Below are 21,668 nucleotides of genomic sequence, written 5' to 3'. Positions count from 1 at the left end.
GTACAGTTATTTAGCTGATACTCGAGGACATTGTATATTATTCCAACAAACTTTATTTTTTTTAAAGCCTAGAATGTTCTCTCAAAAAAAGAATTTAACCGTTTGATTTTCCTCTTTTTTTATTCCTATTTTTGCAAACATTTTGCTAATAACTGGGAATTTGAATATTAACCACTTTACATTCACTCTGTTGAGTATATGTTCTCAAGCTATTTTTGTTTTTAGCTTGATCAGATCTATAGCTTATATATTTTTTATCTCGAATTGAATGGATGTGGTTTCAGATAGTAATTCCAAGTGACCTCTGCTTTATGTACTCATGCTTATTAATTGTCAATTTTTTTTTTTACGTGAGACTCTTCCACCTCTGACATTCAGGGGCCTCATGCTTGGCAGTATAGCTCCAACTCAGAGAGTGTCTGTAGTGATACTCTCTGTTTTAATTGGAGAGAGATTGATCTTTATTAAATGACAGCATTTGCTTGTTGTGTTTGATGGAAACACGTCTGGTGCCTGTTTATGTTAAACATGGTAAAAACGTGAGTTTTATTTTGTATTCAAATGTGTGCTTTTTTATCCTTACTGTCTGCAATAAATGAACCATTTCCTGACACAACAACCTGAGACAACCCTCCATTTTGTTGCAGCTTGTATGGACTGCTCAGACATTTGCACACGTTTTGAACGAGAATGCTGGGAACTTACTGCATAACACTTTACCTTACTTACTTATACTTACATATACCCACCCTCTGGAACTCCAAACATCCGTAGTGCTACATCCCTGCATTCCTTCAAATCCCAACTCAAAACCCACTTTTTCACCAAACATGGTACAAAAAAAGATTGAGCTTAATATTTTATTGAAATGTATAGACAAATTAGCTTGAACAGTAATTCTTACGGTCTGCAATAAATTAACCATTTCCTGAAACAACAACCGTTACCAGACACAACCCTCACCATTTTGTTAACAGTTTGTACTTGGACTTAAGCTGCTCCAACATTTGCACACCTTTTGAACGAGAATGGGGAATTGCTTACGGCACAATTAACACATACTTCCAGCTGGATGACATGGACAAGTGCATTGAGATGGTGATTGTGAGTCATCTGCTGCTTCTGATGTCAAGTGCAGTTGATGTAAAGACTGCACTAGGCAATTCACAGCCATTTCTGTACCCACTTCAGTGACCATTTACACACTGTTCACAGTGTCCAGCATCCAGGCGTTTCCTGGGTGTGTCACACTGGATGTGTGTATTCCTGCATCAAACCAGTCTGGAAAGTCGTTGATGTGTGCACTGAAATCTAGGCAGTTTGGGGAGAGAAATCTGAATATCAAAATTTCTGTTTTGTATTTCCAAACAAACTGACCTGAGATACTAAATACAAAGCTGAAAATATATTGTTGTTTTGTTGTTGACAATGGCATTTACAATTAAATTATTCTAGGATTACACCCGTCATGACCGGCAGCCTTATGTGCACTAGTGCATTATGTTTGGTTTACAGTGCCTCAAAATAATTCTGATGAGTTATGATGATATATAATAATAGAAGAACTGTAATTATGTTTTGTACATTGGTTAACACAGATGGTTAAAAAACGGTGTAAACTGTTTTGCCTCTTAGCTAACCAAAAAGTACTCAACTATTTTCCTATTCACATTATCAAAAGGCAATGGTTGAGGCCTATGTGTGCTATAGAAAGATATCATAGTTGGCAATATAGCTTTCAAAGTCTGCACCTCCAAAAAGAGTATAGCCTATCCAGCACTGGGATTTCTTTTTCATTGAATTTGAAGAAATCCTATTAATAATTCATGAAATAATTGTGACATAATTTAGACGTGACCACAGATAGAAAGAAGGGGGGTAGATTTTAAGCAAATGTAATTCCATATGGGATATTTTGAGAGATTTTATTTGCATTCCTCTTAGTGTTGTTGTTTCTATGACAACACCCTGCATCAAAGGAGGGGTTAGTCCCGCTGCTGTGATCTCTGGACAGGATGCTCTTTTGTGCTTTTTAAGATATCCTAAAATCCCCGTTTCATCAGGGGCATCTGTCTCAACTCTCAATGAAGATTAAATGGTTGGATAATTTATAGCACACATTCACCAGTTGAGGAACAGGGATTAGGCTATTCACTGCGGATGTATCTACTTCCATTTGGGCACTTCAGACAATAGTCAGACGGAAATTAGTATACTAGTCTGGAGAGTAGGATAGCCTCAATCTTTAATGGGCCCATGGTTATTTCCCCACGGATTAAGCCTGTATATTTGAGCCTATAATCAACAGCCCGTTTGAGGACGACGTGGGTGTGAGTGTAGACTGTAACCTATAGGTGTAGCCTGTTCCCACCACAACAAGCACGTGTGAAGGGGAAACATAAACCTCACATTTTGGCTTCAACCGCTTTATGTGTCCAACCAAAGTGGTGCTTACTTTCTCACAAATCACAATCCTCTCATAATCCCAAATAACGCACAGTGTATGGCAGGCAGAGGCCGAATTAGCATACAGTTATAGAAATCTATTGGCTAAATCAATGGTCTCCTTTCGCGCAAATGCAGCGGGCGCAAATATCAACAGGTTATTACAAGTTTCATCGGCATGTGTTTTATATAAAGACATGAACAAAAACACACGACATTACAATTAGTATAGACTATAATACATATAGGCCCAATCGGTGATCACACTTAGCCCCAAAACCAACAACAAAAAACAAGAAATACAAAGGGAGACATATATGGATTTATAGTGGGGTCGGAGTTTCCAATAGTACCTCTTGCCACGTGTCAGAGGTACAATAACGACTTCTCACCTGACCCGAGGGTCTCCTCGCGCCTTATAGGCAAAAGGCTCGTGCCACCAGGTTCCTTCAGATCATGTGCGATGCTGGCGGTTTTAGACATTTTGCCATATAGACGTTAAATACAACAAGACTACATAACAACTGAACGACCTTGTGTTAATATATAGATTAAATATGGCATATATGGATAATTATGCGTAATGCAAAATCAGTTTTAATGGCTCAAGTCTTTAGGCCTATATATTTGTCACGTTGGCCTACTTGTCTACACAATCAAGTAACAGCAGCAAACTTTGGGCAGACGATTCTTGGACAATGTTCTAGGACGGTAGATCAGATTATTATATAGAAACAATTCCATAATAAATAATGTAGCCAACCTCAACCAGAGTGTTGACTATTGATGCCGTTTGGAAATATAATTAGAAGACATTTGAGTATTATTGGACATCCACTCTTTACTCGCATTATACTTTAATGCCCCCAGTCGGAGGGTGATGGGGGAATCATTTTCGATGCTGGATCTCTTTTCTAATTAATGACAATGGAGCCCCGCTGCGCTCTTCTACTCATTGGAATAAGAGGGACGGGAACGCACGCTTTGTGGCAAATGCTGTTGCTCATGCGCGCGCTCGCTAACTGGTCAACATCTGCTCTTCTACCCCTGTAATTAGGGCAAAGGTTTCGCTCCAGCAGGGGTCTTTCATGCATTCAAACAGTTGTGTGTGTGTGTGGGGGGTAAGTATAATAGGTTTTTGTCGCACCGCTAACTTTTGTATAAACGCCTCGACGAAATTCACCGTTACTTTTTTCATTTAGGTTTATCTGACCTTTAGTGGTCTTCTAAGATAACATTATAATGATCAATTAGTGACTGGGCTACTTATAAATCTTCCAAGGATGACATGGAAGACGTTTTCCATAACTGGTTAAGAGGAATATATGGAGGAAAAAAAGAGGAGACAATAATTAATCATAAATAATGAAAAAACGTTTATTAGATACAAAGGAAAAGTACAATAACGCCAAGCACTGTTGAAAATAAATGGCAAAATAGAAACATATTTCCGTGAAGGATTATGTTATCTACATCAGGAAGGTGCAGTGAGACCAAGTCCCGTTCAGTTGGAAGATTTTCTTCCATGTGTGTGTGAGATCCATCATCCGTCAGACTTTGCCAGCAGATCGGCCCTGAGCTCTCTGGTACTCTTGCTGCAGGCTCGCCAATACCTCACGATGCTGGTCAGACTTCGTCTCCATGTCCTTCAGGAGAGTCTCATACCGTTGACTGAAATGGGGGAGAAAGCAACGTCATGTCAGTGAGGCCTTCACATAAACAGCAGCAGACTCCAATACAATGTTCCAATACATTGCCATATGTTGATCTTGCCGTCTGTGTTTGCCACAAAAATATATTCATCGCCCTCCCCAATAGTCGTCAGTGATATGACGACACAATTCATGAATTCGTGCGACTGTAAATGGATGGTAAATGGACTGAATTTATTTAGCGCTTTTATCCAAAGTGCTTTACAATTTGTTCCTCACATTTTACCCATTCACTCACACACCGCGGGGGCAACCATGCATGCAAGGTGCCATCCTGCTCATCAAGAGCAATTAGGGGTGTCTTGCTCAAGGACACTTCGACACGCTGCCCGGGAGGAGCGGGAATCAAACCGGGAACCTCCGGATTACCAGACTGCTCTACCTTCCGAGCCACTGTCATCCCCGAAAAACTCAACAGCCCAAAAACCCAACATGACAGCTTTCCAAACAGATGTGGTTAAATTCTTTTATATAGATTGACATGACAAATCAGATGACAGGTTTTTTTTAAACTAAGTAAACTGTTCCTTTAAATAACAAGGATACATGTTACATAACATTTTATTCACAATACTATTTAGTTAGTCTAAAGCTAAACAGTATGTATGGTTGTGTCTACATGGTCCTCATTGTCAGCCTGTGTAAATTCAAACATTACATTTCCTGCTTAATCCACATAAGCCGTATACGTGGGTAGAGTCTATACGGTCCTCATTCCAAATGATTGAAAAGCTTACTAAGTGCACCTTTAAGAAGGTAGTTAGTAGAAATGTCCCCAGAGGACACAAATATGTGTGTGTGCAGTGTCAGTCCTGATTGATTGATTGAAAACTTTATTAACAGATTGCAGAATGGGTACAGTACAGCTCAATACATACAATTGTTAAGGGGATGCAGACCAGAGAAAGACTTTCGTCTTGTTTAAATCAGGGTCCCCCATTTTCAATTCATCATAACATATATGACATACACGACATACAGTACTGCTACATCTATACATTTATGACATACCAGATTTGCAAATACAGTACTGTTTGTGATACAAAAATAGTCTAAAAAAGAGAGTACCGGTATATACATTTGACATAGAAACTGTACGTTGGGTAGGTGGGGTGGGGAAACTGTACATTGGAGGTGGTTAGGTGGGGGGATTGGGTAGGGACACAGAATTATAGTAAGGAAGACTATTGTTCTGGTGTTCATTGTGAGTAAAAGTGTCTGATCATGGGCTTAAAGGAACATGCCAACATTATGGGAAATGCACTTACCGTCTTCCAGTCAGACAATGAATGGAAGCGGATACGGACCACTAGCTTAAAAAAGCTGTTTTTGGCCAACAGCTAGCTGGTCTGTATCCGCTTCCATTCATTTGTGCTAAGCTAGACTAGCTTGCAACCGGATAGCTTTCTACTCAATGCACAGAGAGGACATTTGTATCCATCTTCTTGTCCGACTCTGGAGAAGACAGTAAGCGTATTTCCAATCGTGTTGGTGTGTTCCTCTAAGGCCCTGTCCACACGAATGCAGGGTTTTATGTAACCGTGATTTAATGTACGCAGTTGCACTGTTGGTCCACACGCATCCGGGTTTTTGGAACACTGCAACCGCGCTCATTTAAAATAGAGTCCAGGGTGAAGTTTTTGGCGCATGCCGGTTTCAGTAGTTGTGGACATAGTAACCGAGATTATTTCCAGTGTTTATGGCAGAGCTGTCGCAAGTAGCGTTATATGAAAATGATTGTAACAAACAATATCGGGGGTCCCTGATGTAAACAAGACGAAAGTATTTTTCTGGTCTGCATCTCCTTAACACATTCGGGGCCTGCCACGTATAAATCTGTGTTTCGAATCCAACGGTTGAGGACCAACCACGGACATGTCCGTGGCAAGGTTGTTTTGGCTTTTATTCCATTGTATTAACCTACTGGATGTCACCGAGCTGCACTGCAGATCTACCCTCCTCGTCGAATTCTGAAAAGTGCATTACCGGCCAGATCCTCTTAGGGGCGCTGTCTCGATAATGCAGTGTGCCCTGTGGCAGAACGGTGCACCCTTTTTTTGACTTTCAATGGAGTTTCCAGTTAGCTGGATTCTGGATGTGCAGCATAGTAGCTTGGAATACCTTTTGCGACGCCGAATTCACTATGCAGTAAAGGAATATATCATCAGCCAATGGACATATCGATCTACCAGATGGCGATCGATAATGCATGCATGCATTCGTGGTGGACCATCATACCGATCACATGCAGTTTGAGTTTTAACTGTAGCTTCTGTATATCCAAAATGCTATTGGATTTAACTTTAGTAGCTATTAGCCCTGTATCTCGCGTTACAGGAAATATCCCAGCCGAAATCCCTTATAACGCTTATATTCAAGACGCTATAAAATGAGAACGTATTGATGAAAAAATTATTTCTTTAAGCCATTTTGAAGGGACGGTTTATGGTCTCAATTGACAATGAGAATGGACAGATAGCAATATTATAAAGTATAGATTTAGCTCTACAAACAGCCCCACGGACTATGCAAGTCTGTTTAGAAATGCTGGCCGTCTACAGTGATTTTAGACGGATCCAGATGGCCATGAATGTGTTAACAATTGTTTGTATTGAGCCGTATTGTACTGTTAAATAAAGTTTTCATCCATTCATTCTACTAGCGTTAACGTTACTAGTACAATCAATAGCGAGCGATATAACAACATTAACCAGACTGCTATATCAACAATGTTTGTGTCCAGCAAGATAGTCTCCCATGTGTAACGTTACTACGCTAATGTACGCTAGCCGCAATGCTAACTATTATAATGGCAAATCCCAATCACATTAGCACGTAAGCTAACAAAATCTGTGACATTTTTGTGAGACTAAACTCTCCGCTCTTGGTGGTAAATTGTGTTGATGTTGGTTGTTTCATCAACAAATGAGGCAGAACACAGTGAATGTATCCTTTTTTATTTATTGCACTTTGTTCTCGCTGCAAACAAATAATGAATGCTAATGTTTATGTTCAAGCGAGCAATTTAAAGATGGCAGGTTTCCGTTTTGTGGACAGGACGTTATAGCGTAGTGGCGCGTTCAACCCTTCTGATTGGTTGAAATGGCCTTCATGTGACGGCTGGGTAGCGCAGCGGACTAAGCGCCTGCTTACCACCGCAGTAGGGGTGGACGGTATAAACGGTATACGGTATAAACGGTATGAATTTGCTCTACGGTATGGATTTTGAGTATACCGTGTAACCGGTAGTGCAGCTCTAAAATAGCAATGACGTCATGTAACCACAGCGCGACTATTTCACTGGCATTTGCCCCTAAAAATAGATAGAATTAGTCATAGATAATAGATATGTGCGAACTGGAAAAAGTTATTTAGGAGGCTTCGCGCAGTGGGCGTGCCAGCCCCTACCGCACGCATGTAAACACGGGTCTAGTTTACTCTAGTAGTCTAGTGGGACGGGACACGGGAGCTGTCGGCGTCTCCCTGAGCTAACGTTAGCTTAGCTACCGTTACAAAATGACCCAGTCAACTATTCACTTTTAGTTTAATACATGATGGGGCATTGTCTAACCGAACGGTATCTAGTCGGCCAGCTACCGATAGCTCCTGACATCAACAAACGCTCCACAAAGTCTAGTACTAGAGACGTGTATGCTACCTGTTAGCTCACGTTAACACAAGTTAGTTCACCGTTCAAAACGAAATGTCCCATTGAACTAAATAATTCACTGAGGCGTTGTATTAACGTTATATATGCAGTAGCTACAGATAGCTCATGATATCAATGTCTTATAACACTGATTCGATGCGTATTCGAGCTGAGGGCTTGCTAACGTTATAATACCAATACAATAGGGTCCAGGTGCAGCGCCGGAGAATCCTGGCCATAGCTCTGCTCGAGGCTACTCGAGTATAGGTCCAGGTGCAGCTCCGGAGAATTCTGGCCGTAGCTGGAGGCTACTAGAGTACACACAGACAGTGGAGCTTGTTGCGTGGTGGCGATGTCTCGCAGATAATACCAGTACAAGTCTAATTATATAATATATATATTTTATAAAAAAAATATATATATATAAAATAAAAACATTTTTTTTATCAAAAACGATGATACCGTGATATATACCGTTACCGTCTATGCTTCAAATTATACCGTGATATAAATTTTAGACCATACCGTCCACCCCTACACCGCAGAGACACTGGAATCGAATCCAGCTGTCAGCGGTACCTCCGGCTTGGTCGGTCGTCCATACTAACACAATTGGCAGTGTTAGCGGGTGGGAAGCCGGTGGGGTATGTATCCTGGTCGTTGTAAACAGCGACTCCTACAGGTCGGTCGGGGCGCCTGCTCAGCAAGGAAGGAAACAGAGTCCTCGCTGTCAGGTGAAAAGAAGCGGTTGGTTGACTCCACATGTATCCGAGGAAGACATGTGATAGTCTTCACCCTCCCCAGACCGACAGTAGGGGGCAAGAGCGCAACAACCAGGAAGGGAATTGGCATAACGACTAACATTGGGATGGGAGAAAAAGTACGGAAAAAGATCAAGAAAAAAAAAATTGCCTTCATGTTTGAACTACATCGCCACCTATTGCTTTGGCATTGTACTACATGTATAATACATCAATTTTTCAGTTGCCATGAGTAGGTTATTTTTTTTAAACCACCTGTGTGTAGAGGTTTATTTTTTTGAAAACCTCGGTGTCAAAAATACCCGTGATCGTGTGGACTGGGCCTAAGACCAACGTGCAGCGTCACTGAGCCTTGCCCATGCGCAATGAATAAATCAAGCCAGCTGCCTGTGTTCAATACTGGAATGTCCATGACGATTCTGTCTTGCTCTTTAATTCCAGCAAGAGATCAAGATCTATAGGATATCAGCGACCAGAGATTAGAATTATACTTAAAAGGTAAATGGTATTTTTCATTGTAAAAATGTGTTATCTACATGTTAAAATAATAACTCTAGACTCCCGACAGCCATCACTGATATACAGTAGATTGTTTGGTCAGTAACATGGGTCTCCCAGTCCCTTCGCTCTGCAGTAAAGTGTGGAGTTCTCTCTCCTGATTGGATAAAGTGGGAACGGGATACCAGGACATGTATTTTGTGTTTACTGCAGAGTGCAGGAACTGGGAGACCCAAGTTACTGACCAAACACTCTACATCAGTGACGGCTTATGTATAAAACACCACTTACAGCACCTTTAAGTGAACGGAAAGTTCAGGACGTTGGTTCCCGTCGACGCACCAGTAGTTTACTTCCTTGTTGGTAACCAAACCTTCATCATTGAAACGTTGTAGATGACCCGACTTTGCCCCGGCCTAATATATTTTCTTTTTTTGTATCTACTTTTTCCTCCCCCTTTTTCTTTTTTTGATCTACGTTTTCTCCCATTTTTCTCCCATCCCAATTTCGTATCGTCCAATTCTACCCTCCCCTGTCTCGAACGCTGTTAGGCCATGCCTCCCACTGGCCGGCTGCAATGTGGACGAAGCCTTGCATCACGTGTCCCCTCCGGTACTCGAGGAAGCAGCCGTCGCATCTTTTCACCTGCACAGCGCGATCTCTCAGCGGCGGGGGTCTGCGTGGGAGGGACACGCCGCCCCCGTCGCTTCCTGATTCTGCTGTGCAGGCGCACCAACCGACCTGTAGGAGTCGCTATCCACAACGTCCGATCCCCACCCACCAGCTTCCCACCCCCTAATACTGCCAATTGTATTAGTATGAACGACCAGCCAAGCTGATAGCAATGCGGAGAGCTGGGCTCGAACCCAGCGTCTCCTGCATTGGTGGTGAGCGCCTTGCCCACTGCACCACCTAGCCGCCCCTTTCTTCCCCTTTTTCTGTATTTTTCTCCCATCCCAATTTAGTCATTATGCCAATTCCCTTCCCTACCTTCCTGGTCGTTGCACGCATTTGCCCCCCACTTGCCGGTCTAGGGAGGGTTTATAGATACTATCACATGTGCCCTCCGATACATGTGGAGTCAGCCAGCCGCTTCTTTTCACCTGACAGCGAGGACTCTGACTGGGGGAGAGTAACATGTGGGAGGCTCACACTACTTCCCCCAGTTCCCTTCCTCACTGAGCAGGGGGGGGGGGGGAACGTACAGATGTCTTCCATAGACTCACAGGAATTGTTTAAAGTTGCCCAAATAGTGCAAGGAATAGCAATGCATGTCCCCTTTAACAAGTTAAGAACAGACCACAGCCGTCTTGGGGATCAAACGTGACAGGCTGGACTCAATAACCAGAAAGCCTCCTAGCTGGTAATATAAACCTCTACTAGGCTCAACCTAGTATAACTATAGGCGTGTTCGAGATGGATTTCGGTTCGCCTCAAAAGTAGACGAGAGTAGCCGAGTGAAGCCGGGGGAGGAGTTAAAAAGGCGGACACTTCCGATTTCATGAGAGCCTCTCGCCTAGTCTTGCATGGCAGATACGCTTTCACGTCACCACACACACATTACACACCTGTCCAGCTCATTATAATGCGATGGCCGTGTGCAAAATTAGATCAGATTCAAATGTACAGCACACCATATACTGCTATAGTGGAATATACTATTCATATACCATAATGTATACCATCTTGTTGCGCGCTCCTGGCCGCACGCACACACAACACGCTGCTGAATAATTCTGTTTTGCATCAATATATATATGTATACTGTGTATATTGAGGCAAAACAGAATTATATATACAGTATTGAGGCATAACAGACGACGCATGTGTGTATGTGTCTGACAGCTTGAAGTTTATCATGATAATGCATAACATAATAAAGTTTTCAATCAATCAATCAAACGTCTCATAACTCCCTGGCTGTCACGTGGCTGGTGACTGACAACTTTTCTGAGCCAATAGGCGCTTTGCGCGACCGTAGCAAGTCGCTTCCCAGCCGGGAGCAGCCGGGTGAGAGGTACTGTGGCGCCTCGCTCTGAAGGCTGTGCGTGGCTCGCTCCCGCGAGAGTTCCGCGCCTCGTCTCGTCAGATTTTCAGAGCAAGTCGGACAACATTCTAACCGTCATGCAACGCGCTTGGCGAGGCCGTAGTAAAACCTGCGCAGATCTGCGTCTGCCTATCCCATCTCGAACACGCCTTATATAATACCATAGCATAGGCCAGAAAACAAATGCTCGCCAATTGGGCGTGAATAATCCAATGTCATAGCCGACACTAGGTCACGCAATCGCAAGCCATTGGCCGCCTTCTCTGTGTATGATCCAATCGACACTAAGGCTCCAGCCTAGTGTCGGATGTGAAGTCGCCCTGTTTATGTAAATGACATCATGGAAACAGTGCTGGGATTATAAACATTGCACTTTACAAATGATGCAACAAGGTATTGTAATAACAAAGCCAACAGTAGTAATTTCATATCTTGTCACGTCCGATTGGCAGGTCTATATTCTCTAGAATATAGGTCTAATACAGTCTATATTCTGTATTTCTCCTAACCTCATTCTATGCAGTTGAGCAGAGTAGAGGTTGGTATTACTAACTGCCTCCATGCTGCCCCTCACTGTGCTGGCTTGCATACCAGTGATGTTTCCTCAGTCTACACAGGTGTTCAAGTAATTTACACATTCAAAAAATTAACATGGAACTCACATCTCTCCATTAATATACTCTAGTCTCTTTGCGACAGTGGCCTTGGCCTCATCCAAGTCTTGCTTCACTAGAACCGGGCCAATCAGTTTATACACTGTGTTTTGAGTATGCAGCAGGTCCAACTCCTGAAAAGTAAAGAAACAATATGAATTTAATAATTAAGACAAACAATCGGAGAAAACCCAAAATGGTGAAGACGAGTCAGACGACAAACTCTTACCTCTTTGACAATATTATTCTCGGTCACCTGCGCCTCCAGCTTCTGTCTGGCCGACATGCTCTTGCTAATGTCTGTGTATCATATCAAGCACACATTGAACTCGTATTACATCAGTTATTTCAAACAATGTCGCCAAAGCAGGTATGCAAACATGATTCACATTAGAGCAACTAAGTAAAAGCCAAGATTAGGCTATGACCATATCGGGCCAGTTAGCTTGCCACAGCATGACACCATATGAAAACCATGCCTTTTAGCCAGCCTTGCTAGCGTTTACCTTTCTGCATCAGTTTATATTTCTCTACTTCCGATTGCAATTTCTTCTGAATCGCTTCCGCCATGTTTAATTGTCTAAATCGTATGCAATGTGCCAATTAAACAATGAACAATTATTGTTATGTATCTAAAGACTAAAGTTGACGGGGCATGGACACTTAGCTGTCGCTAGCTGCATCTAGCTAAAGGGAGGAGTGGTGGAACATCATGTCACGTGATACTCGTCAAACTGCAACATTCGGTTATAACTCGGAGGTCGGGAATTCCGAGTTGGCCACTCACATCGTATGGACGTTAATGTTGTTATTATGATCTGTTTTAAGAGTACATTTGTAAGTTCATGTTGTTATTATTATCTGTTTTAAGAGTACATATTAGACAACTTGTAATAGACATTGTCAAAAAGGTTTTAGCCTGATAATTCATGTTTCCGGCTTTGTAGCTCGAACGCACATAATGATGCGTTCCAACTTCGCATTCGCCTCTTCTGCAGAGGTTTTCAATTCATGCGGGTTAATGTTAAATTTTTTGTCTACTACGGTTTTCAAAGTAATTCACCTAAACAGTATAACAATCACAATAAAAACAAATTTAGCCGTGATGCGTGTCTTTTTTTGTTCACAATATGCTCTTATGTCATCCAGATAGCGGCGGTAATGTGCTGCACGCGAGTGGATGTCAACCGCAAAAGAAAAACCACAGAAGAAGGGTTTCGACTGCCTACGACATTTTGTCGCGACGCTGATTTCAGTTGTCATCGCCACTGTTGAAAATGGCTTCTTCGTTTTGGAAAAGTGTTGTCGGTGTTGGACTTTTTGCCTTGGCTCACGCAGCTTTCTCAGCAGCACAGCGTAAGTGTGAAGGGTGGCCTTAAGACACACGTTTCTTTGTGGTTAACGTTATTTCGGCGGCGGAAGCCGTTGTTCTAGTGAAACGCGACGCGGTTCGAGACGGTGTCGGCCTTCCAGTGTGACGAGCTGCCAGGTTACCTCAGTTTAGCTGCTGCTAGCGCGGCGGAGCTCCGATGATTGAACGGAGACGGTGTTTGCTATTTTAAATCCTCAACCGAAATGGGGTTTGTCAATTCAGCTGATGTATAATTAGATTAATGTATTAAACGTCTAATGTAAAATAGACGGGATTGTTCTGATGCAACACGATCATGGTTGTCGTTCCCCAGGTTAACATTTAATGTTCATTCATTTTCTCCCACCATCAGATCGATCATACATGCGTCTCGCAGAGAAGGAAAATGAAACGCTACCAATAGATGTGAGTGATTTTTTTATCCTGCTATTTTCTGACTTAATTGATAGACCCCCCCCCCCCATATATAATTTGCATATTTGTCTCCCCCCTCAGATTGTCTTACAAACATTATTAGCATTTGTTGTGACCTGTTACGGTATTGTCCACATCGCTGGAGAGTTCAAAGACATGGATGCCTCTTCAGAGCTGAAAAATAAGTAAGTGCATTCACTGTAGACTTTTAACTATTAGATCTCCCTGGATGATGTAGCCTAGTTGTTTGTGGCCTATTCCAGAGGGAACGTGCAACATCTTTTAGCTGTCTGAAAGTGTCTATCCTCCCAACATTTTCATTTTTTAAACCTACCTTCCTTTTGGGACTGAACGGAATCCAGAGTATTTTGTATTTTACATGCTGGAGGTGGTTTAGAACTTCTCTGGATTAAGTTGGCCCCATTTCCCTCGCAACATAACATATCCAGATTGTCCAAACATCGCTCCTGTACTCTGGAGACGTTCTTCGTAGCACAGTGGTAGATTGATCTGTGGAAAGCCAGCATTAACATCAACATCACACAAGTTTTTATTCCAATGTTGAATTCGTTTTTTTAATGTAGTCAGCGGGGGCTTAAATGTATAGTACAAGGAGTTTTCATACTCTTATTGGAAGATGAATTAGTCCTGCCTGAGAATGCATGCTAAAATCAGAACATTGCAGTCTGAAAAGTAACAGAAAACGACATACTGACTCATCTCACTGAATAATATGTACCTTCCAAACCATTGTCCATTTTGGAAATTATTTTAGATATCCTTGTTTTTTAAATAAAATATACAATTTGTTTTACTTGCATCAGCCATTTCATCCAGTTTTATTAAACAAACTGACTTGTCACATTTTAATAATGTTTAATAAAATGTTTTCCCAATCTAGACAGTGACAGAGAGGATTCAGATAAAATGCCTTAGTCTTAGTTGTTTTTAGTTTATCTTATTTTAGTCTTGACAAACGAGTGTCTTTCAGAACGTTTGATACACTGAGGAACCACCCGTCCTTCTACCTGTTCACCCACCGGGGCAGAGTGCTATTCCGCTCACCGGAGCAAGAGCCTTCCACCGTACCCAACCAACAAGCCCTTCCCAACCCCTTGCGGCTACGCAAGCTGGAGCATTTGCACTGAGACTGGCCTTTCCTGCCCTCACGGCATCTTCTGTGCACATGATGATTTTTGGTTAGTCGGGAGGGGAAACGATAAAGAAATCTTCCCAACTTTAATTTGTCTTTGTACATAAAACTAACATGCTGTTCAAACGACTTGCATCTTTCCATAAAAGTGGTCACAACCATATTTAACACTTACTGTGCCAACCCTTCAGTCTTTTTTTTTTAGCAGATTTGTTTGTATATAATTGTATTCGCGTTGGTCTTAAGATTCTGAGACATCTACCCCTGTCATTGTCCAAACTGCTATGGGAAATTGCTATCCTTTTGTTGCACAAGGGGCATAAAACCTTTTATTTAAATCACACATGAATCTTGAGCAGCTGCCTTGGGCAACTTTTTATTTCATGTGCAGAAATGGGTTTTGTTGTATGAACTGAGGACCCTTCTTTCAGAATTCTTTCATCACCTCTTGGAGGCACGGAGGCTGTTCTGTACATTCTGTATGCAATAGTTGTCAAATATGCCACAGGGAAATCAAATCAAGGCTAGATGTCATTTGAAGAAACGATTAAGGTGTTAACAGCAAGTCTAATGATACTGATACTGTGAACAAGAGTAGAAAGTAATGGTACATTTGTTTTTTCTTTTTGCATTTTATTAAGATTCAACAGATTGTTTTTAACTTAATAAAATTATACTGATTTTATCAATGTGTCAGAATCTACTTTCTCTTTAAATATCCAGTGGGTTAGTTAAGGTAATGGAAGCTACTTTCGCAGCTGCTATAAGAACTATTTTTTGGGAATAATGCTTTGATAAATGGACTGCATTTATATAGCGCTTTACAACTTATGACTCGCATTCACCCATTGACTCATCGACGTCAAGAGGAAACCATGCAAGGTGCCAACCTGCTCATCAGAAGCAGTTAAGTGTCTTGCTCATGGACACTTCAACACCCTGCCGGGAGGAGCCGGACTCTAACCACGAAACGACCATTACCTGCTGAATTGCCTCACTGCTTGCTGAAATTGAACAAATTACTGATCTCTATTTGTGTAATAAATGTCTAGATACTATCGGCAAAGACAAATGGTAATTAAAATCTAAATTTAGGTTACACTGAGTTTAAGACGGCACTTAGCCCAACTTGAATTGAACCCTTGCACTGAAGAACCATATTAGCCCATTTTTAAGTCTTGGACAGCATGCACTTGTGAAGTTAATCTAAATCACTTGGGAGTGTGAATGTTATATCACAGGAAACTACTCAACCTCTACTGTCTAACTATGAATGAACACAACACTAACTTACCATCTTTAGATAATAGTTAGAAAACATTCCTCTGAAAACTTCATATGGTTCTTTCTCAAATGATGCACGGGACAAGTTGGAGAATTATTTTACGTTTGCTAACTTGAAGGTTTAATAGAGCCACAATCACATCCTGGGTGGAAAATGTTCTGTTTGCAAATGCCCAATTCCTTTACCTGGGGTGGACACTTGTCTTTAGTGTGTGGATGTATTCAAAGATGAAGTTTGTGGATCAGTGTGCACACAGCATTTGGTTAGCCAGGTGGGCAGAAAAATGACATTTTTTTAACTTGATTTTGAGGACTGCATACTTTTTTTGCAAAGCTTATCTTTATACTTTATGCTTATAGCACATGCATGCGGCTGGTCTCTTTTGAAATATAACATTCTGAAGTTACTAATGCAAAAAATTCACTTTTAGTGCTAATGAAATAGAGTAACATGGCTGAACTTGAGTTGAACTTGTGTACTGAAAAACACAGCAGATCCATAGCCTGAAGTATTATGTAGTACAGGTCAAAACATTAAAAAAATCCGTTCAGAAATGAGTCTTCTAGAATCTAGAGAGATCTGGGTAAACTGTGCTAAAAAAATTATTCCATTCCGGTATTCCATTTCCTCATCCACGGCCATTCATTCAGAATGTTTTCCACTTCTGGTTTTCACTTGTCAACTTTCACCTAGATCCTTTATTCGCACACCCCCACGTGGGGTATCATTGGAAAGCTACACTCATTGGCTACAACCCTGACCAATCATTTTAGCAATTGGCAGAGTTAAAGCGTCGATAGTCCGGGGTGGTAATTGATGCTCGCACATAAAAAGTTGCACGCCTGAGATATCGTCATGCAACTCGAGAACCAAGGCACGGATTTTGTTGAGTGAGGTGGCGGTCGAACGGCAACAAATAGAGCTTTAATTCGGTAATTGATATGGTCGGTAAAAAATGCAGCCCAGAGTCTGTTCCACCGGCGGGCACGTTACATCTATTGCATGTTTATTTTATTTTTTTTATTTATTATCTTTTTCCCCCCTCCTTTTTCCGATTTTTCTGCCATCCCACCGTTAGTCGTTATGCCAATTCCCAACCCCCTTCCTGGTTGTTGCGCACTTTCCCCTACTGTTGGTCCGAGAGGCCGGAGACTGTCACATGCTTTCCTCCGACGCATGTGCAGCCAGCCGGCAGGCCAGCCTGGCCGCGCAGATTCTCACTGGGAGAGTGTAACGTGTGGGAGGCCGCACTACCTCTCTCCAGATCCTACCCTCGCTGAGCAGGCGCCCAGACCGAACTGTAGCGGTCGCTGTCCACAACGCCCAGGACCCACCGGCCAGCTTTTCCCCACCCCCTAATACTGCCAATTGTATTAGTGTGAACGGCCAGCCAAGCTGGTGACAACACCGGGAGCTGGATTCGAACATGCGAACCCAGCGTATCCAGCGTTGGTGACGAACGCAATCTCCGCTACGCCACCTGACCGCCCATCTATATGCTTTACAAAGTGTGTGTGTGTTGAAGATGCAAACTTTAAAGATCTGCCGATAGTGTTCATAACTATACCATTAATCCTGCTTGGGGAATGTGGGGACAAGACTTTACACCTTACACACGTTTAGTTCAAATAGATCTGTTGATAAAACTGAAAATACATGTTGATCATTTTAATAAAAGATTCTTCACCTTAGGAAATGTGCTGAGAATGGGAGGCACTGTAATGTGAATGCAATGGTACATTTGTTGGGGCAATTAAGCATTCAATAAGACACATCATTCTACTTTGTAGTTTATTTGTAAAAAAAAAAATTATTCATAAAACTTTCCATTATATATAACAGTTTACAAAATGGGCTTTATACAATTTTGCTTTCAAAATATATTTTTTTAATGTTCTGAAATGAACAATTTCCAAAAATAGTCTATATTCTTTATGAACATTAAAAAGTCATGTACATCTTTCATAAAAACTCAGGGAAACAAAGGGAGAATTGATAGCTTTTGTTGTACGTGTGTAAAATGCATCTGAAGAAGGCAGATTACCAGCAGATGCAGATTCAAGAACAGGTGGCTGTCAGCTGTGTCCAGGCAGATTCCTAGGGAAACAGTCCCTCTCTGATGCAGAATCAATGGAGTGACTGTGACAATGGAAGAGAGGGGGGTAGGGGCTTATAGGACGGGCTCCAACTTTTCAAGATGGAACCCAACAGCTGGTATCTTCACAGTTGATGTCCTCAAATGTACCGAACACGTTTACTATTGCTTTGTTGGCTTATTGAGTGAATTTACATTGAAATCAATAAAACAGCAAGTAGGATTGTACATTTGTACAGAGGAGGGCACAATAAAAAAAATTTGGTTGAGTTGACATTGTTTTGTTGAGCCAACCTCTCCAACATGTATGTGGCTACAACACCAAAAGATATGAGGTAGACCAGATTTCTCATGTGAACCACATAGTCAGTACACAATACTGTATTTTCAATAGCAAATACCTATACTGTATTTCATAAAGAAGTAAGTTAACACTTTACTTCAGGGTGCACAAGAATTACATTCCTCAGAACTATTAGTGAACTTACTGTTAACGTTTAGAATTAAGAGCTACTGGAGTTAAGAATAGAAAATGGGAGATTTGAGCATAAAATGTAATGTTATTTACAGCGCGAGTGACTGAGAAGGCCGGGGCACGCCACTCCAGAAGGATTTAGACCTAAGACCCTAGCCGATCATATTCCTTCATCGTCCATCAAGTAAGATTTTTAGATATGTATAAAACACATCAAAAGAGGCTATTAAAAAGACAAATCTCGAGGTGGAGCTAATATATTAACTTGCGGAGCGTTATTTTGCTTATTAGTCGTTAGTCAACCTGTTAGTTCCGCTTTCGTTTTTAAGCTCATTATATAACAACAAATTATTAATAAACAATTAATGAACATACTGGATTTGTCCCTACTCGTTACTTGTGTCCCCTACAGTAAAGTGTTAACCAGCAGTAATACAATCACCAGACCAGCTGAACAGAGGTCATTTATGCTCTTAAAAAACAGTTAAGGACCAGTAACAACAATAACTGCAACAATAACTTAAAAAGGTCCTGATCCAAATCACAGTAACAGTAGTTAAAATGCTAGGCTTCACATGAAAAAAAATACTGCCCCCCCCCCCCCAACTTACTATTACAGTCTGCCATCATTATGCATACCTAGTACAGTACGGAGTGTGTGTGTGTGTGATGATGAATGAACGTGTGGACAGGAGCCATATGGTTGTCAATGGCATCAGGATTGTGTTCTTAGTCTCTTTTACTCATTCTCAGTTGATCCACTCCCAGGCTCCTCCTACACGTTGAACCTCTTAACCTGTACCTCTAGCAGGACAACGTGGGCATCTACTGAAGGACATGTACTGAAGGACATATACTGAAGGACACAGCCCAACTCCCCCTCTCCTTTTGAGACCAAACATGGTGGTGTATTCAGGTGGCTTCATCCAACTGTCTGAACCACATCCTCAAAAGAGAACAAAATAGAAGTTCCTTGTTCCTCTCTGTCCAACTGTTTATAAGCAAGGAGCCTCGCGGTCTCTCTTAACTATGTGCCGTGGTCGTGGTTGAGCCGGGTAGCTGCTGCCTGCCTCTCCTCCATCTCCTCCAGAGCCGTCTCTAGCTGCTGGATCAGCACCCGCTTCTTGAACCTGGGAGAGAAAACGACACAAATGGGAACAAAGGAGGAAAGTTAAAGGAACATTATATGAAATGAGCTTACAGTCATCTCCAGAGTCAGACACGAAGATAGATACAAAATTCCTCTCTGTGTGTTCAGTAGAAAGCCATCTAGCTGCAAGCTAGCCTGACCGCAGTGTAGTTAAGAGTCAGAATGAATGGTTGCGGTGTAGTTAAGAGTCAGAATGAATGGTTGCGGTGTAGTTAAGAGTCAGAATTAATGGTTGCAGTGTAGTTAAGAGTCAGAATGAATGGTTGCGGTGTAGTTAAGAGTCAGAATGAATGGTTGCGGTGTAGTTAAGAGTTTGAATAAATGGTTGCAGTGTAGTTAAGAGTGAGAGTCAGGACTGGCCACTCCACAGAGACTGCCCTCATTGCGGTCACAGAGGCACTTCACTTAGCAAAAGCGAAAGGCCTCTCCTCTGTCCTGATTCTCCTAGATCTATCTGCAGCCTTTGACACAGTCAACCACCAGATCCTCCTCGCGGCCCTCGCAGGAATGGGAGTGGCTGGCTCTGCGCTGACATGGCTGTCATCATACCTCAATGACCGCTCCTACCAAGTGTCATGGAGAGGGACCCTGTCGGCCACCCGCCCCCTGCGGACGGGTGTCCCCCAGGGCTCGGTTTTAGGACCCCTTCTCTTCTCCCTCTACACTAAATCACTGGGTAACATTATCACGTCTCATGCCTTCTCGTATGATTGTTATGCCGACGATACTCAACTCTTCCTCTCCTTTGCTCCCTCAGATATCCACGTCTCTGAGCGGATCTCGGCCTGTCTGTCCGACATCTCCGCCTGGATGACGACCAACCACCTCAAACTGAACCTAAGCAAAACAGAATTGCTCCACCTGCCGGCCAAATCCTCCCACCTTTCCATCACAGTCGAGAATGCAGCTGTGACCGCGTCCCCGACCGCCAAGAACCTTGGTGTTGTCCTCGACGACCAGTTGAACTTCTCTGCTCACATCGCAGCGACAACCAGAACCTGCCGATTCCTCCTGAGCAACGTCAGAAGGATCCGCCCCTTCCTGACAAAAGAAGCCACCCAACTCCTCGTTCAATCAACAGTCATCTCCCGCCTCGACTACTGCAACGCACTGCTCGCTGGCCTCCCGGCCACTGCCACCACGCCTCTTCAACTCATTCAAAACGCAGCGGCCCGCCTGATCTCAAACCTACCGAAGTCGGCCCATGTCACCCCACTTCTTAGGGACCTGCACTGGCTCCCCATTGCTGCACGAATCTGCTTCAAGGCCCTCGACCTGGCATACCGTGCGGCAAAGGGAACCGCTCCCGCTTACCTCCGGTCAATGGTCTCTAACTACACACCCTCAAGACCCCTACGCTCTGCATCTTCTGGCCGCCTCAGACCTACTCCTATCCGAGCTCCGGGAGGGTCATCAAAGAGAAGTCGCCTATTCTCAGTCCTTGCCCCACAATGGTGGAATGAACTACCCACCCCAGTTAGGACAGCCGAAACACGTCCAATCTTTCACCGTCGACTAAAGAGGCACTTCTTCAACCATTATCCGAATACAAAAAATATATATATATATATAAAAAATAAATATCTAACCCTAACTAACCGTACTGTCATGCACTTGTCCTAATAAACTAACCTACACTGTAGCACTCAACACTTTGATGAACATTGTTGCTCAGCTGATAGAGTTGTGCCCTTCCTGATGGCTTGTCGTACAGAACTTGTAAGTCGCTTTGGATAAAAGCGTCAGCTAAATGACTAAATGTAAAAAAATGTAAAAAAAATCTGGGTAATCCTATAAATGTGAATGTAAGAATGAATGGTTTGGTTGCTGTGTAGTTATGAGTCTAAATCAATGGTTGCTGTGTAGTTAAGAGTCAGAATGAATGGTTGCTGTGTTCCAAGGACACTAAATCTACAGTATGAGGAGACTGCACTGAGAGGGGGCAGGATGGCACATTAT

At 42.4% G+C, this 21,668-nt stretch overlaps 3 protein-coding genes across 3 annotated transcripts in view; 1 reads left to right on the top strand and 2 right to left on the bottom strand.

The window, feature by feature from the left end:
* Positions 1-3,806: 3,806 nt before the first annotated feature.
* Positions 3,807-12,458, bottom strand: pfdn6 (prefoldin subunit 6). The gene is made up of 4 exons (XM_084331638.1): positions 12,272-12,458; positions 11,995-12,065; positions 11,775-11,899; positions 3,807-4,116 (listed from the first exon to the last, which is right to left on the bottom strand). Exons 1-4 carry the CDS (start codon positions 12,333-12,335, stop codon positions 3,996-3,998), a joined length of 381 nt encoding a protein of 126 aa, XP_084187764.1. The 5' UTR covers positions 12,336-12,458; the 3' UTR covers positions 3,807-3,995.
* Positions 12,459-13,015: 557 nt separating this feature from the next.
* Positions 13,016-15,389, top strand: mmgt1 (membrane magnesium transporter 1). The gene is made up of 4 exons (XM_084331512.1): positions 13,016-13,121; positions 13,490-13,542; positions 13,633-13,736; positions 14,543-15,389. Exons 1-4 carry the CDS (start codon positions 13,043-13,045, stop codon positions 14,697-14,699), a joined length of 393 nt encoding a protein of 130 aa, XP_084187638.1. The 5' UTR covers positions 13,016-13,042; the 3' UTR covers positions 14,700-15,389.
* A 2,458-nt stretch (positions 15,390-17,847) lies between these two features.
* ints6l (integrator complex subunit 6 like) overlaps positions 17,848-21,668 on the bottom strand; it is a 49,910-nt gene continuing 46,089 nt past the window's right edge. Inside the window, exon 18 of the mRNA XM_084332531.1 lies at positions 17,848-19,689. Within this exon, the coding sequence (XP_084188657.1) occupies positions 19,587-19,689 (103 nt within the window). The 3' untranslated portion in view covers positions 17,848-19,586. The remainder of the gene's footprint in view (positions 19,690-21,668) is intronic.

The sequence above is a fragment of the Notolepis coatsorum genome (genome assembly GCF_963971535.1).
Source record: "Notolepis coatsorum genome assembly, chromosome: 16".
Taxonomy (NCBI): domain Eukaryota; kingdom Metazoa; phylum Chordata; class Actinopteri; order Aulopiformes; family Paralepididae; genus Notolepis; species Notolepis coatsorum.
The sequence above is the reverse complement of the archived record's forward strand: the minus strand, read 5'-3'. Positions and strand labels throughout refer to the sequence as shown.